This window comes from Populus euphratica, unplaced genomic scaffold (genome assembly GCF_000495115.2).
Source record: "Populus euphratica unplaced genomic scaffold, PopEup_1.0 scaffold15.1, whole genome shotgun sequence".
NCBI classification, from domain to species: domain Eukaryota; kingdom Viridiplantae; phylum Streptophyta; class Magnoliopsida; order Malpighiales; family Salicaceae; genus Populus; species Populus euphratica.
Genome location: NW_011499874.1, coordinates 660,031 through 675,713, shown reverse-complemented (window position 1 = coordinate 675,713; position 15,683 = coordinate 660,031). Strand labels below are relative to the sequence as shown.

General features: G+C 31.2%; 2 protein-coding genes across 3 annotated transcripts; both read right to left on the bottom strand.

Moving 5' to 3' along the window:
• Window positions 1-208: 208 nt before the first annotated feature.
• On the bottom strand, window positions 209-4,151 carry LOC105127983 (triose phosphate/phosphate translocator TPT, chloroplastic-like). Of its 2 annotated transcripts, none has more exons than XM_011029470.1 (12): window positions 3,728-4,151; window positions 3,558-3,632; window positions 3,344-3,409; window positions 3,156-3,234; window positions 2,594-2,714; window positions 2,363-2,458; window positions 2,039-2,151; window positions 1,863-1,940; window positions 1,631-1,747; window positions 1,013-1,112; window positions 797-897; window positions 209-457 (listed from the first exon to the last, which is right to left on the bottom strand). In XM_011029470.1, the coding sequence occupies exons 1-12, from the start codon at window positions 3,988-3,990 to the stop codon at window positions 440-442; spliced, it is 1,227 nt and encodes a 408-aa protein (XP_011027772.1). In that variant the 5' UTR covers window positions 3,991-4,151; the 3' UTR covers window positions 209-439. The 2 variants fall into 2 exon arrangements, with proteins under 2 accessions (XP_011027772.1, XP_011027773.1); XM_011029471.1 differs by having other exon boundaries at window positions 3,723-3,812.
• A 10,323-nt stretch (window positions 4,152-14,474) lies between these two features.
• LOC105127982 (uncharacterized) lies at window positions 14,475-15,480 on the bottom strand. The gene has a single exon (XM_011029469.1). The coding sequence runs from the start codon at window positions 15,240-15,242 to the stop codon at window positions 14,538-14,540; it is 705 nt and encodes a 234-aa protein (XP_011027771.1). The 5' UTR covers window positions 15,243-15,480; the 3' UTR covers window positions 14,475-14,537.
• Window positions 15,481-15,683: the final 203 nt, after the last annotated feature.

Here is a 15,683-nt window from a genome sequence, read left to right as displayed (position 1 = left end):
TTCACTCATTCTAATGAGAGTATCTGGGAGTGTTTTTTAAAAGTATTTTAAAAAAATTTAAATTTTTTCATTTAAAATTAATATGTTTTTGATATTTTCAAATTATTTTGATGTACAGATTTTAAAAAATAAAAAAATATTATTAATATACTTTTATAAATAAAAAATATTTTAAAAAATAATCATAATCATATTCTCAAACAGCTCTAAATTCCTCGGCAGCTTCTCATCAACGAAGTTCAGACAGAGCGAATGACTCATTATTTCTTGTCAACATAAGCTGATTGCAACTTGGCAATAGTCTGTCTTCTGAATCAACGAAAATTAATGAAAAAAAATTAACTTCACAGTGACAACAGGATGCTCTTATCTTCGAAACAGTAGAATTTGACTTTACAAATAAGGTTTCCTTCACCCACGGCCAATGCCTCTTTCCTTCTCATGCTGCTTTCCCTCGCTGCAAAAGAGACCAAATTTGAATCAAGAGTTAGGGTAATTCATTTTAAAGACCTTACTGCCCACTTCCATGGTCATAAAGAAATCGTAAATCAAATAAACTAATTCTCCAAAAAGTACATATATCTTATAAGAAAGATCAATTTCCTTGGTAGTTTCCACAGGTGCATATGTTCAAAGGATCTCAGCAATGGATATTTTAAGCTGATATCACTCTTTAACTTAGATTTTAACCCAAAAAGTAACATAATAATGCTCAGCACAATGCAACTTGTAACCCAAATACAAAAATAAGCCGAGAATACTCATGTTTGTTGGAGTATTCTAGAATGAAACTCACTCGTTTCTCCTCTTCCATCTTGGCCTTAATGTAAGAGTAGATTGCCACTCCGGCAATTGCAATTCCTGTTCCAATACCAGTTTGTGTTGAGATTTTGTTACCTGCAAGGAGAGAATTGTTAGGTGTTATTTTGATTTTACTGTCCACAAAAAATAATAGTAGTAATAGCACTTGTTAGAAAACAAATGAGTAATCAAGTGGTGGACAAATCATTACCAAAGACCAGGATGGAAAAGCCAATCACGAATACACGTTTCAGCACATTGCCCACTGCATGTGTAAGAGGTGCAACCCTCTCCAAGGTGTTGGTAGCTAACTGAAAATTCAAGAGGAAAAAACTTTTTATAATCCTACAAAACAGTATCGTGATAAAAAAAGTTGGCTTTACAGATAACAGCGGGAATAAAAACGGCAAGTTGTTGAATTGAACTATCTGTGTAAATGCAAAAGGAGACCACACCATTACTTAATTTGCAGGGTCCTTCTACCATTTTGTTGATGTAAGTCAAAGGCATTATTGTTTAAATGCTTTTTCCTTAATGTTTATATAGATGTCTGAAACAGTTTCCATAATGATTTGAGTGCATGGATCTCCGGAATGGATATTAGAATATTCCAGAATAGTTGTCTGCATATCCCAATCATTAGTGCAGTCTCACAATATGTCAACACTCGTTGTGGAAACCCATGCAAGCATTCAAATAACTAAAAAAAACTCTTCAGGAAAAGTGTGGAACTGTTATGCTAAATGCATGTAAACATCAATGCCTCCAGATGCATTGTTTTATATGACTAAATTGTTTAGACATGAGAAGATCAGGAGAAAGTTCTTGCCTGATTGTAGAGGTGATAAAACATTCCAACCCAAAAAAGGTCTGAGATGAACTTGGTTAGGCCCACTTTAGCAATTGCATCATTAAAGCCATGCTTGATCAGTTGAGGTCCCTCGACCTGCAAAGGCAAACGTGACTCAAATAAGAAGAGATTTTATGAACTGAATGATTAAGATTTTTAATATGGTCTTGTAAGTAGAAATCTCCACGGGCATCAATGCTTTCATACTCACAAGAATGGCAGGTGGAATGCAGACAAGGAGTGCAATGATAGAAATGTAAGCATAAATATTAGTGCTGTCCATATCAGTCTGCAGGGATAAAAAAAGAAGCAATCATTAGGAAGTACTTAATAATTAATCAGCGAGCAGTTGCTCATATAGTACAAACAAAAGCTTCATTGAATTACCATAGCTTTCTTTGAGTAGAGACTCCTGTAAGTGAAGGAGATGTTGGAAATCATAGCACTAATAAAGCCCGTCCAATTGAATGAGAGCTCAGTCAACGATGCCATGGAAACACCTGCATTTAATTTACAATGGAATGTCATTCAAAATTTGTGTTACCTTATCAGTATTATAATAATCAAGTTAGAGTTTCTGATTACGCAAACAATTCAAATTAATAGGAGAGTGGGGGAAATAATGAGTAGACATGATTTTGCATCCCAATAGAATGTCGGTTGAGTACAGTCAGATGGCATATTATTGCAGAAATAAAAGAGAAAGCTTACCAAGAACGACAGGCATAAGTGATAGCCACAGAGTTATCGGTATTGACTGTCCCAGTACGAATTGAGAAGCAGCAGCATTGAAGAAGGGCTCAAGTGCTGTAATGAAACACAATCGACTGTAAATAAGGAAACCACTCTTGAGAGGTTAAAATGTCCTAATAAAACAGTGTTGATAAGCAAGAAAATTGTCTTCCCATAAATTTGGATAATAAAGTGCCTTCTTGATGTCACCTTTGATTGTGTGTGTAAAGGAGACAGCAACCGCCGCAAAAGAGACATTACTGGTCACATGGCCTAATGCATGACAGACAGCAACGGGAATCAAAAGCTTCAGGAGATTTGAGTCAATAGGCTGCACGCAATACACAGAGAATAAGTAATGCATTATCAGTGCTCTTGAGCTTCAGCAATCATCTTCCTAATACCATATGACACATAGACAATAAGATTAAGACAGGAAACTCACGGTTCCTTCAAAATCATACCCTCTAAAAAAAAAAAGAACTTTAAATGTTTAAATGGCAATAGTTAGTACAAATACTATCAATCTTCATATTTCTTCACCAAGTCCCAAATACAAGGTAATCTTCCCAATTCAAGGACAACCCCTGTTTCCTCACAGGCATTATCCCTGAAAACCAGAGACTTGTCAAAGAACAATCACGATCTATACACATGTTACATGTAAGGTAACCATAAACTGTTAATAAAACACAATCATCTTCCCTAAATCAGCCAAACAATCCCATCTTAGAACAGGAAATAAGCATTAATTAATCGAGGTTTAACTTACAGCGCGCTTTGGAAGGCCCACGGTCCAGCTCACCAAACAGTATACCACTCCAACAAACAAATGAATCACCGAAACGAAACTACACAGGACACCATCAACAAAACATTCCATCAAAGCACAGAAACGCCAACTAACTAAGTATATAATATAATATAATAATTAGCAACTAACTAATAACTAATACTTACTATGGATAGGGGAAGTAATTGTAAATCTTCTTGTTAAGGATGTTAAATATCACGTTCAAAAAGTACCTGAAAATTAAGTTATAAATAATTGTCTTAAAATAAAATCCATAAAATCATAAAACGAGACAAGAAGCTTGACCGTCTGGGATTTGTTAATTCAAGTCACGTGATTGTTCAATGGAAAGGAAATGAAGTCACGTGATCTACTACGTACCACATGAAGAAGAAAAAGCCTGTTACAAGTGCCGGATACTTGTCGAAAAACCCAATCGGAGCGACCTTCCCATCCCTGCAAAAACACCGAGTCAAAAACACGAACAAAACCGAGTCAGATTCCGACACGGAGCGAGTGGACCGAGTCAGAACGGAGGAAACGGACCTCACCCGGAGGAATCACTTCCTTCTGCCGGAGATGAAGCTGCGGCCATAACCGGCCGGAGAATATCCTTCCTTGCATTCATAGGAGAAGGTGCTTCCAGAAGCAATGATGGCCGCAGTTGCCTTCCCCATATCAGATTCCCGCCTTCACCGACTGCTCCGATAGGTTTGATCGAGATGAAGCTGCAACTGGTGTTGCTGTGGCTCTCTCGCAGTGGCCTTCGCACGTGAGCGATGGTGGGGGCACGTGAAAAGACGCGTGACTCCATGGCTGAACTTCGATCGATCGAGAGAGAGAGAGAGAGAGAGAGAAATGTGATATTGGTACCTAGAGTGTGCTCTTAAACCCTTTTTTTGCCCCCTCGAGAGAGCGGTTAATTGCCTCCTGTTTCGCTTTTCAATTTACTCGCCATCCCCTGCTTCGCGGTGCACGTTAATACAATGCGCAACCTCTCTGATGGTTTTGATTTAGGATAAGGGGGTCGCGGATCAGAGTTGAAGAATCCCGTGCGGGTCACGCGACCTAATCAGCGGTGAACACGTGTTTGAGAGTCAAGTAAGAATATGGGAATATTTTATGGGGGAGATGCCATGGTAGAAATAATGGAGGGAGATTTTTCTTTTTAATTTGACATATTATAGCATTTGTTTTTGTGATGGAAGATTTTATTCTGGTCGAGGATTATTGTTCTTTGGTAATGTCATGAAGGAAGGGGGTGATGGTGATGAGGTGGGGCCACCTTATCTGTGAGTGAGAGGCTTGTAACGACATGAGGATCTGAAAGGATGCCTTGTCCATTCGAGGTGGTCTCGCTCTCACCTCCTTGCTCTGTGCTTTCCAATCCTCTTATCACTTCACTTAGTTTTCTTCTCTCGTCTCAGGCGTGGTTGTTGAGTTATTGACTGTTTTGGAACTGTTTAAGTGCTCAGTAAAACATCACGTTCATTGTGCTGTGAATTATTATAGAAAATGTCATTTTTGTCCTTCGAAGAAATATAAATTGAAAGGGGAAAATAGTCTTTTCACAGTTCAATAGACATCACTAATTTAAATCAGATAAATCAATTTATTTTTATCCTTTTTACATAATAAAATTACTAATTTACTCTTTATATAAAAAAAATTAACTTGGAAAAAAGTGTTTTTTTTTACTTTTCTGTCTTTTTTTCACATTATAATTACCTTGCTACCATTAACATTTTATTTCTTTGAACTGTTTTTCATAATTATACAAAAGATTCAGGGCAAGTAGGCCTTTTAACATATATATAATAAATTTAAAAATAAAAAAGGCTAGCACTTATAATGCATATTCCAGCATGTGGAAGATCCACACCTTCCAAGCTTCGTATCGTAGCTTTCTATCAGCTCAACATTATTTTCCATGATAGTGTTCAAAATGGAGTATCGAGGGCTTGTTAGTGATGGAGCCTGCGTTGGCAACGGATTAATGGTGCGGCGATGGTTGATTTTCTTCTTCTTTTTTTTCTTTTTCTTTTTTTTCTTACTGAAATATAAAATTTCTTTTTATTTGTTTTTATATATAGTTTAATCTTCTTTTTATTGTTATTTTAAAAAAAATTATAAATTGATTTTTTTCTTTATAATTTTATTTTATTTAATTTATATATCAAATTTATTTTTCATTCTTTTAATTGCTACTTATTTTTTATTATTATTTTTAATCTCACCCCCTAATATTTGATCTTGATTTATTTATATATCAAATTTGGTCTCATTTTTTATTATTATTTGTTTTGTTTTAAATAATTTTTCAATTTCATCCCTTATTATTTTATAATTAAGATTTTTATTCTGTTATTTTTTAGTATTTATCTTATTTGGGATTACTCTTGAACTCATGACCAAAATCACAGGTTGAATTTGGTTTTTTTAAGGTATTTTATTAGATTTGATTTTCTTTTCAATATTAACATTCACGTTTGATTTATTGAGATTTAAATTTTATATCTTTTTTTTATTATTTTTCTATTTCTAGAGTTAATCATAATTATATGTTCATGATGATGATAGAATAAACAAGTTAACTCAAGTTTATTTAAATATTTTTTTATTATTTTTTTTAATAATTTTTTTCATAATATTCAAAATTATACGAGTTCATTAAACTCGATGAAATAAATAAATCAAGTCCTAGTTCTCTTCTTCTCTCATAATGTGTCACCTTAACATTCCTTTTTTATAATAAAAAAAAGTTAGGTTGGTCTATGGCATTACACAAATCACCTATTTATTTATCATATTAAAAATATATTTTTTTTAACAAAATAACAAAAATAGAAAAGTTTTAGTTAAATAACATGCTTTTATGCTTTCTATGGATCCCGGACACAATATATATAAAAAAATCTCAATTAAAAACCATGATTTATGTCAAACCCTAAATTAACTTAAAATTTACTTGGAAAACCTCACTAATTTTTAACCCTCTCACACACCTAAATAGTAAAACAAAACTAACATCACTCTAGTCCAAACCCTAATTCTAACTATACTTGAAACCTCAAACTCTAAATCATAAACATTAATTCTAATACAAACCCTTTTTAAGGTATTTTATTAGATTTGATTTTTTTTTCCAATCTTAAAATTCACGTTTGATTTATTAAGAATTAAATTTTATATTTTTTTTTATTTTTCTATCTCTAGAGTTAAACATAATTATATGTTCATGATGATGATGGAATAAATAAGTTAACTCAAGTTTATTTAAATATTTTTTATTATTTTTTTTTAATAATTTTTTTCATAGCATCCAAAATTATACGAGTTCATTAAACTCGATGAAGTAAATAAATCAAGTCCTAGTTCTCTTCTTCTCTCATAATGTGTCACCTTAACATTCCTTTTTTATAATAAAAAAAAGTTAGGTTGGTCTATGGCATTACACAAATCACCTATTTATTTATCATATTAAAAATATATTTTTTTTAACAAAATAACAAAAATAGAAAAGTTTTAGTTAAATAACATGCTTTTATGCTTTATATGGATCCCAAACACAACATATAAAAAAAATCTCAATTAAAAACCATGATTTATGTCAAACCCTAAATTAACTTAAAATTTACCTCCAAATGGAAAACCTCACTAATTTTTAACCCTAACACACACCTAAATAGTAAAACAAAACTAACATCACTCTAATCCAAACCCTAATTCTAACTATACTTAAAACCTCAAACTCTAAATCATAAATATTAATTCTAATACAAACCTAAAATCTTATCACTAATTTAAATCTAAAACTCTATCCCTTACTAATCCTTACCCCAAACCATTAACTATAAAAACAACCCTTAATTTAAACTCTTAACTAAAAAAACTAACCCTAAACTATAACTTTGAACTCCAAAACCCTAACTCTAAAAACTAACCTCGAATTTAAAGTGCAAACTTTAAGTTTGGAATAAAAATGAAATATATAATAACTAAATTTTTTTATTTTTTTTGTATTATTTTTCTTTATTTTCAAGCAGTTTTAAATCATAAAAATTTATAGTGAATTGCATAAATTTTTTTTATAGTGAATTGCATAAAAATTACACTTTGTGCAATGTTTCTTCTCTTATAATTGTTTTGATTTTCAAATAGTTTTTAATCAAAATTTCTTATGGATTTAAGATGAATTACATCATAATAACAATATTTGCTATTTTCATTTCTTTATTTTTAACGCATATTATAATCAAAATTTCCTTTTGATTTATGGTGAATTGCATGATAAATAAATTTTTTTTACCCCTTTCAGTTTCTTGTAATTTCTTTGGTTTAGGGCATTTTACAAGAAAAAATCAGGAAACTTATTATCTTTTCTTATTCATTGCTGTATTGGCACTTATATAATGGCTATTCATTTCATTTCTTTCACCTATAAATGCAAAACAATATCAATATTCAAATTAAATTTAATAATCAATCTTATTATCTTCGTTCACCTGTCCACCAGAAGATAAAATGAATGAATTTTTTAGGTGTTTGAAAGCTAAATAAGAGAATATTAATTTCCTTTTTTTAGAGAGAGAGAGAGAGAGAGAGAGAGGAGGTGTGGACAATGACAATTGAGAGAGAGGGAAGGGGAAAGAAAATGATAGGTTTTATTTTATGACATGTGGCAGTTCAAAATTAAAATATCTTAAGCTAGCATGATCTATTATCGCGACATTTCAAGAATGTTGTGTGACAAGCGGTGGAATGGCGTCTTGCGTCTTCTGCTGTCACGGGTTCGAGCTTTGGAGTTGCATGCCTGTCAGCCCCGCGCTGCCTTACCTGCCTGCTGGGTTTGTAGGGTGTTCAGTGGGCCGTGGAGATTAGTCGTGGTGCGCGTAAGCTGGCCCAAACACCCCACGTAAATCAAAAAAAAAAAAAAAGGAATGTTGTGTGACAAGCACAAATTATGCTATTTTACCTTCTTTTTTTTTTTTGAAACTGTGTCGTTCTATCAATTTATTTTTAGTGAATAGTGCTAGTTTTCAACAAAAGTATTAAATGTTGCCATTTTTTTATTTATTTTTTATGAAATTTCAACGGGAAATGAAAATGATAGTGAGCCAAACATTACTATTGTTCACTGAATATCCTTTTGTTATGAATAATGGTGTGTGAATGACTTACTGAAAGCAGCATAGGCAAACATTTTTTTTTTCCCCTAACACCAGCTCTTATTGATCCTCTCGACTACAGCATAGGTAGCAATCCTCATTTTGTAGATATGCCAAGGTGTCTTTTAAGGAGTGTTGCATCTAATTAACATGATAGTGAGCCAAACATTACTATTGTTCACTGAATATCCTTTTGTTATGAATAATGGTGTGTGAATGACTTACTGAAAGCAGCATAGGCAAACATTTTTTTTTTTCCCCTAACACCAGCCCTTATTGATCCTTTCGACTATAGCATAGGTAGCAATCCTCATTTGTAGATATGCCAAGGTGTCTTTGAAGGAGTGTTGCATCTAATTAACTTTAAGGATTAATTTAATGATCAAGAAGTTATACTTTTTTATATTTTTAAATCCTAAAATGATTAAAAAGAATTTTTTAATTTTTTAATATGTCAACCACAAAGTTGATCCGAAAGATATATAATTAAAATATAATGAATTTTTACTTAATATGTGTTTAGTAATATGATGTGTGGTGCTTTTCAAAATTATTTTTCAATTGAAAATATATCAAGATGTTTTTTTTTATATTCAACATCAACATATTAAAATCATCAAAAAATACTTAAAAAACATTAATTTTATGTTTTTTATATGGAAAGTAATTTAAAAAACACTTTAAAAAATATAAACTACATTAATAATAATAAATAAACATTAAATATCAACTAGTATGGTAGGTGATCTAAAAATTATTTTATTATCAAATAAAAAAATTGTTGTTTGGAGTAGAGTTGTAAATGGGTTCACACCTAATATTATCATCTAAAGATTTAAATATAAGGAAAATTGTAACAAGAATTTTTTATTATAAATATAGTAGTCATGTTGTGGACTGTTAGTCTAGAATATAATCAAGTAAGTACTATATTTTAGTAAACAAAAAGCCTATCCGGTTAAATTTTAAGCACAAGTACAAAACCTAGCATAAAGATATGACCTAATATTAGTGTACAAATTACAATTACAATTTCCATATACATTTACATTACAATTACAATTACAACTAAAAAAGAACTAAAAGTCAAGGTGATTTTACCTTGTATTTCCTCACGTTGCACTCTTCATTGTAACAGTGCTATGTATTTTTTTTCCTTTGACTATTTTTTTCAATTACCCAATTATTTTTTCAATTTTATATTTATAAATTAAGTTAAATAGGATTTTAGTCTCATAATTTATTTTGAATAGTTTCTATAGGATTCTCAAGATGTCAAAACATAAGTTCTTGTGTTAAATCAATGTTCAATTTGAAAGATGAGATTCAATTTTGTTGATTAAAAAAATTAAATTTTTGGAAATCAAATTTTAAAATAAAATAAACTTGCAACCCTTTTTTAGTCAGGTAGACAAACAATGTCTTTTTCTAAAACAATGCTTTGAGATTTTTTACTATTTGTTTTGGTCACTTTAATTTCCTAATTATACGTTTTATTCCAGAACTTCATTTTCTTTACATGTTAGTCACTAGGTTTGAAGGAGAAGAGAAAAGGTCATAAAAAAAATGAAGGAGAAGAAGATATTCGATTGACAAGATTTCGCTAACAAAAAATAAAAAATGCCAAGTTTTGAGTTATATGACTCCTCCTGACTAAAGAAATGTCACTAGAGTGTTTTTGGGCTTCAATATTACCATAAAAAGAGGTCATTCTTGTCGCACCATGAAATATACAAGGCTTTCCAAAAAATTTTAAAATAAAAATAATAAAGTCTTCATCTATTAATTAAATAAAAATAAATATTTTAAAATAAATATTAATTTAAAAACTTCATTTATTGAGTTATACCTAAAAGAAGATCAACATCACTAACATCACTCTTATCATATCCTTTAAAATTAAAAGGTTAACTTTGCTAATAATTTTTCTAAATTTATTCTGTATATATTATTAATTTTTTAAATTTATTTCTAAGCTTATTCATGCTTTATTTCGAATTATTTGGTTAAATGATCATGTTCTTTAAGGTGATTTTGTTGATTTAGAAAAATCCAAACATTAATCCCTAATAATAGGAGTTTTTTTCTGTTTAGAAAAATTCTCATGTTAATCCCTATAAATAAAATATTTTATCAATTAAAAAAATAATATTAATACCTAAAATTAAAAATTTTAGTCAGTTTTGAAAAAAAATTGATGTCAATCCTTTAAAAATAGATAATTTCATTGATTTTAGAAAAATTGATGTTAATATCTAAAAATAAAAGATTTCATCCATTTTAAAAATTAGCATTAATTTCTAAAAATAGATGATTTCATTAATTTTTTAAAAAATTAAAATTAGTTCCTATAAATATGTGATTTATTGATTTTAGAATTTTAATGAGCTTTTAGTTGAAATAGACATTGAATTTATATGGATGGTAAAATAAAAAAGGCCTTGGCCCTACTCTTGTGCTAAAAATTGTACCATTTATTGTATTTTGAAAATTACTATACGAGAACAAATGCATTTTTCTTACTAAATATTGGTATATCCTCACATAGAATTTATACATCAAATTATTAATCAACGATTTCACACATAACAATTATCCTCATATAAAAATTTAAAATTCCACATATAAAAATCAAAACATTCCCCTGTAAGATTGATAACGTAGCACAAATTATTTCACAAAAATGAACCAGCTCAACACATAATATATAACAAATAAATCAACATAAAAAAAAAAGCACAACGCAAATTATTTAGAATAGATAAATCAATGTGTTATTGTTCAAAATTAACCCTCCAAAAAGGTGAGGATAATTAAGTATAATGAATTAAATGGCTCTACATAATATATTATCAAATATCTTAACTTTCTTCTATTTGTTTTTTAATTTTACAGCTTAGCATTAATTTTTTTTTTTAATATTTATCAATATATATAATTTTTAATTTATTTTTAAAAAAAATTAAATTTTAAATTTTAAATTTATATTTTATATTTTCCTTCTTACTCCAAAATATATTAGCATGTAAAGATACATGGATTAATTTAATAACCAGATTTAGAATATGTTTGGAATTGTAATAATGATCATGATTCAAAGTATTTTTTATTTATAAATATATTAAAATATTTTTTTTATGTTTTAAAAATTATTTTTGACATCAATACATTAAAAAAATCTAAAATTTTTTTTAAAAATTATTTTAAATAAATTTTTTTTTTTTAAATTTTAAAGAAACACGTCGGAAACACTTCGCTAATTACACAAGCAGCAACTGTTCAAAAAAACTTTAAGACATTGCCTTTTGTCTTAAAAAACTGTCTATTTCCTGCCACGGCATCCTCTTCTTTTTTCTTTTTCCCTTTTGTTTTCATGTGTCAATATATCCAAATCATGGGTATAGATATATGTGATGGGATTTCGACAATTTCTTCTCCTGGCTTGTCCATCTTTTTCTCCCTTTGAATATATGATACAGGGGTTGTTTCTAGTTTAATTGAGAAAATTGATATTCATTTACGGGGCTCAGTCAACCCAAATAAACTCTTTTGTGTTAATAAAGTACTATTGGCTCCTACGTTGACAACCTAAATTTTGAAGTTTCAAATTCGTCTTCAAAATCATTGAATGGACCATTTATTGTGTGGAAATCTATCATACATTGCTAGTTTGGTCAATTATATTTTTAAACAAGTAGGTATAATTTTAATATAAGGGTTCGCATGTATTTTAAACAATATTTTTTTATTTATAAAAAAATTTCAAATTAATAATTTAAGTAAGTGTTTTTGAATAATTTTGATATACTAATATTAAATACAAAAAATATATTGTTTTAATATATTTTTAATTAAAAATTACTTTTAAAAAGCATTTCACTACATTCTAGTTAAAGATAAAATGTCATTTCAACAATTATACGTTCAGGATCCAAAGCTCAACATGAGTAAACTACAGGGACAGCTTTGTCTACCATTGTAAATAAAATTCATTCCTAGAACCCAACAAGTGCGGCCTTAACCCAATTATCCATGGATGCATTGGGTACAAATAGACCGAAGCCTAAAATTGCCTAGAGACTCAAAATCAAAATTCACTCGCTTCTCTTTCAGTCCCCATACACACCACCAGAACCATAAATTTGCTTTCCATTTCCTTCCCTTAAAGCTTCTTTTCACAAGCTCCAGTGTCAGGGTTCCCTCAAAACTTGCTAAAAGTAATTTTGCATAAATTGATATTCATTTACGGGGCTCAGTCATGTGGACCAAATAAACTCTTCTGTGCTAATAAAGTACTATTGGCTCCTACGCTGACAACCTAAATTTTGAAGTTTCAAATTCGTCTTCAAAATCATTGAATGGACCATTTATTGTGTGGAAATCTATCATACATTGCTAGTTTGGTCAATTATATTTTTAAACAAGTAGGTATAATTTTAATATAAGGGTTCGCATGTATTTTAAACAATATTTTTTTATTTATAAAAAAATTTCAAATTAATAATTTAAGTAAGTGTTTTTGAATAATTTTGATATACTAATATTAAATACAAAAAATATATTGTTTTAATATATTTTTAATTAAAAATTACTTTTAAAAAGCATTTCACTACATTCTAGTTAAAGATAAAATGTCATTTCAACAATTATACGTTCAGGATCCAAAGCTCAACATGAGTAAACTACAGGGACAGCTTTGTCTACCATTGTAAATAAAATTCATTCCTAGAACCCAACAAGTGCGGCCTTAACCCAATTATCCATGGATGCATTGGGTACAAATAGACCGAAGCCTAAAATTGCCTAGAGACTCAAAATCAAAATTCACTCGCTTCTCTTTCAGTCCCCATACACACCACCAGAACCATAAATTTACTTTCCATTCCCTTCCCTTAAAGCTTCTTTTCACGAGCTCCAGTGTCAGGTTTCTCTCAAAACTTGCTAAAAGTAATTTTGCACTCACGGGATTTGGCTATTTTGCGAACACTTTATCTCCCGCACACACGTGTTTGATTAAACGCTTAAAAGAGAGTGAAAACAATGTTTAAATGGTCAAAAGAAATCACCCCATCTCAAGTTGAGCAACTACTTAGAACACAAAAGGACTTGCGCAAAGCTAAAATCATATTTGATTCTGCAAGCGCCGAATACAGCAATGGTGTTAGGTATGATCACACCACGTTCGGCCTCGTGATCTCTAAATTATTTTCCACGAATGAATCTAGACCCGCAGAGGATATGTTTTATAGAATGAGGGAAGGGAAGTGCAGAATTGCTGAGGAGATATTCCTTTCAATTTGTAGAGGTTATGGCTGTGTTCGTATGCCATTAGATGCCATCAGGATTTTCCACAGAATGAATTACTTTCGGTGCAAACACACTGACAAGTCTTACATTATCGTATCTGCTATTCTTGTTGAAGAGAATCAGTGAAAGGGTGCAATGAGTTTTTATAGGTATATCACCCGGCCGAGTGTTGTTTCTCTTAAATCTTAATGTTTGGATTTAAGCCTTTGTAAGAATAGTGGAACAATTGATGTTGCTTTTAAGATATTTCGTGAGATGCCAAAACGCGGGTGTGATTCGGATTCATAAACGTATGGTACACTGATTAATTGGCTGTGTAGGTTGGGAAACACTTGTGAATCCAAGTCTTGAATGGTTCAAGGATAAAAAATAATGGCACGGTTGCAAGTAGATAACGATTTATTTAAAAATGAGTGTTCAGGAATCTTGAATTAGTGAAAAAAATCAATTTCCACTCTCCCTGAATGGTTCAAGGATAAAAAATAATGGCAAGGTTGCAAGTAGATAACGATTTATTTAAAGATGAGTGTTCAGGAATCTTGAATTCGTGAAATAAATCAATTTCCACTCTCCAGACAATTTGCTGAATTTCTTCATTTATTTTTCAACTCCAAATGAATTACTCAAGTTGTGTTAGATAATTTTTGGAAAACGTTATCAGTCATGCACATGTTTCAGGAGCTGAGCTGGATGTGAATATTTGTTCAAGCTCTGACACCATGAAAGATCAATTTTAGCACCTTCAATGATCTGAAGAGCGTGAACTTACTGCAAACGACTAAGGAATTGAACCTGCAGGATAACATAGGTAAGGTCAAGGACATGCAAATGAATTAGCAGAGTAATATTAATTTTGAGAAGGATATTTTCACTGGTATATCAAAGGTTAATTTGCAGAAAGGGGGAAGCCAATTCCATGACGCCTGGTGGGAAAAACAAGAAACAACATACTAGTAAAGACACCGATCCCAACAGGCAATGCTGTGAGGACCTCCTGTGCCTTAGTTGATGGTGATGGATAGAAGCAATCTACCACATTCTGATCAAATAAGGCAATGGCTGCAAATACTAGTATTGACATGAGGGCATGCATGAAATCTATAAACTGCAGCCGGTAATTTGCAGCAACTTCTGGTGGAATGGTTGCCGACCCATCAATGACCCACAAGCCTCGGAATGTTGCAAACCCATAACATACATTTCCGTTCTTGTCCCTAAAGCTATCGGTAAAGCTTGATAGGAAACATGACAACCCACACAGGGCAACTAGTCCTGCAGTCATGGACCTACTGACCGAGTCGCAATTTCCCTGATTTGAAAATATGGGCAATAAAAGCTGGAAAGCAAGAATTGTTCCAGTAGGTAAAAGATTGGCCAGATGAGCTGTGCTCTTGAATGTCTGACTTATGGCTTTCTGAATCAAGTTTTGCTCATCCTCATTCGGCATGGCCACTCCTTTCAGGAGAGGGAGTTTTTCTTCATTGGTATGCAATGAATCATGATGAGATTCTACCTTAATCTCCATTACTGGCAATTCCTTTTCTTCTCTGCCAAAAATTCTTCTTCCTTGTATGAACAGGCTGCGAGACATTGCGGTTTTAAAAGAGAAGACTTGAGTGGATGCCAAGGAAGGGAAGGGTAGTAAGGGATCCCTTGCAAGAAATAAAAACCGAGTTTTGTTAGATTACCGACTCAATCTCTTCAAGGGGTTGCCTGATTTCAATGGTGCTATCATTATATTAACGAGTTTCGTTATGGAACCTAGCTTGCTTTATCGTATTAACGAGTATGTTGCCCTCCAGGTGGGTTCTTGACTTTCTTCCTGTAAATTTCCTACAAACGTTTATATATATATATAAATTCTGTTTATTTTTTCAATTAAGCAATGACTAGGTCACAGTTCACCCAACATGAGACACGGTTTCCATTTCCGCTCTAACCTCTTCTGCTAAGGTTGTGCAGAGATGTTTTTTTCCTCATCATGTATGGAATTCTGCAGTCCATAAACAGAGGTTGAACAATTAAAGAGTTA

Coding starts and splice junctions, on each gene's coding strand:
- LOC105127983 (XM_011029470.1), bottom strand. CDS start 3,990: ATGGAGTCACGCGTCTTTTCACGTGCCCCCACCATCGCTCACGTGCGA. Junction 3,633..3,727: donor GAAGGAAGTGATTCCTCCGG/GTGAGGTCCGTT, acceptor GTGTTTTTGCAG/GGATGGGAAGGTCGCTCCGA. Junction 1,748..1,862: donor GCATTCCACCTGCCATTCTT/GTGAGTATGAAA, acceptor TTGCCTTTGCAG/GTCGAGGGACCTCAACTGAT.
- LOC105127982 (XM_011029469.1), bottom strand. CDS start 15,242: ATGTCTCGCAGCCTGTTCATACAAGGAAGAAGAATTTTTGGCAGAGAA.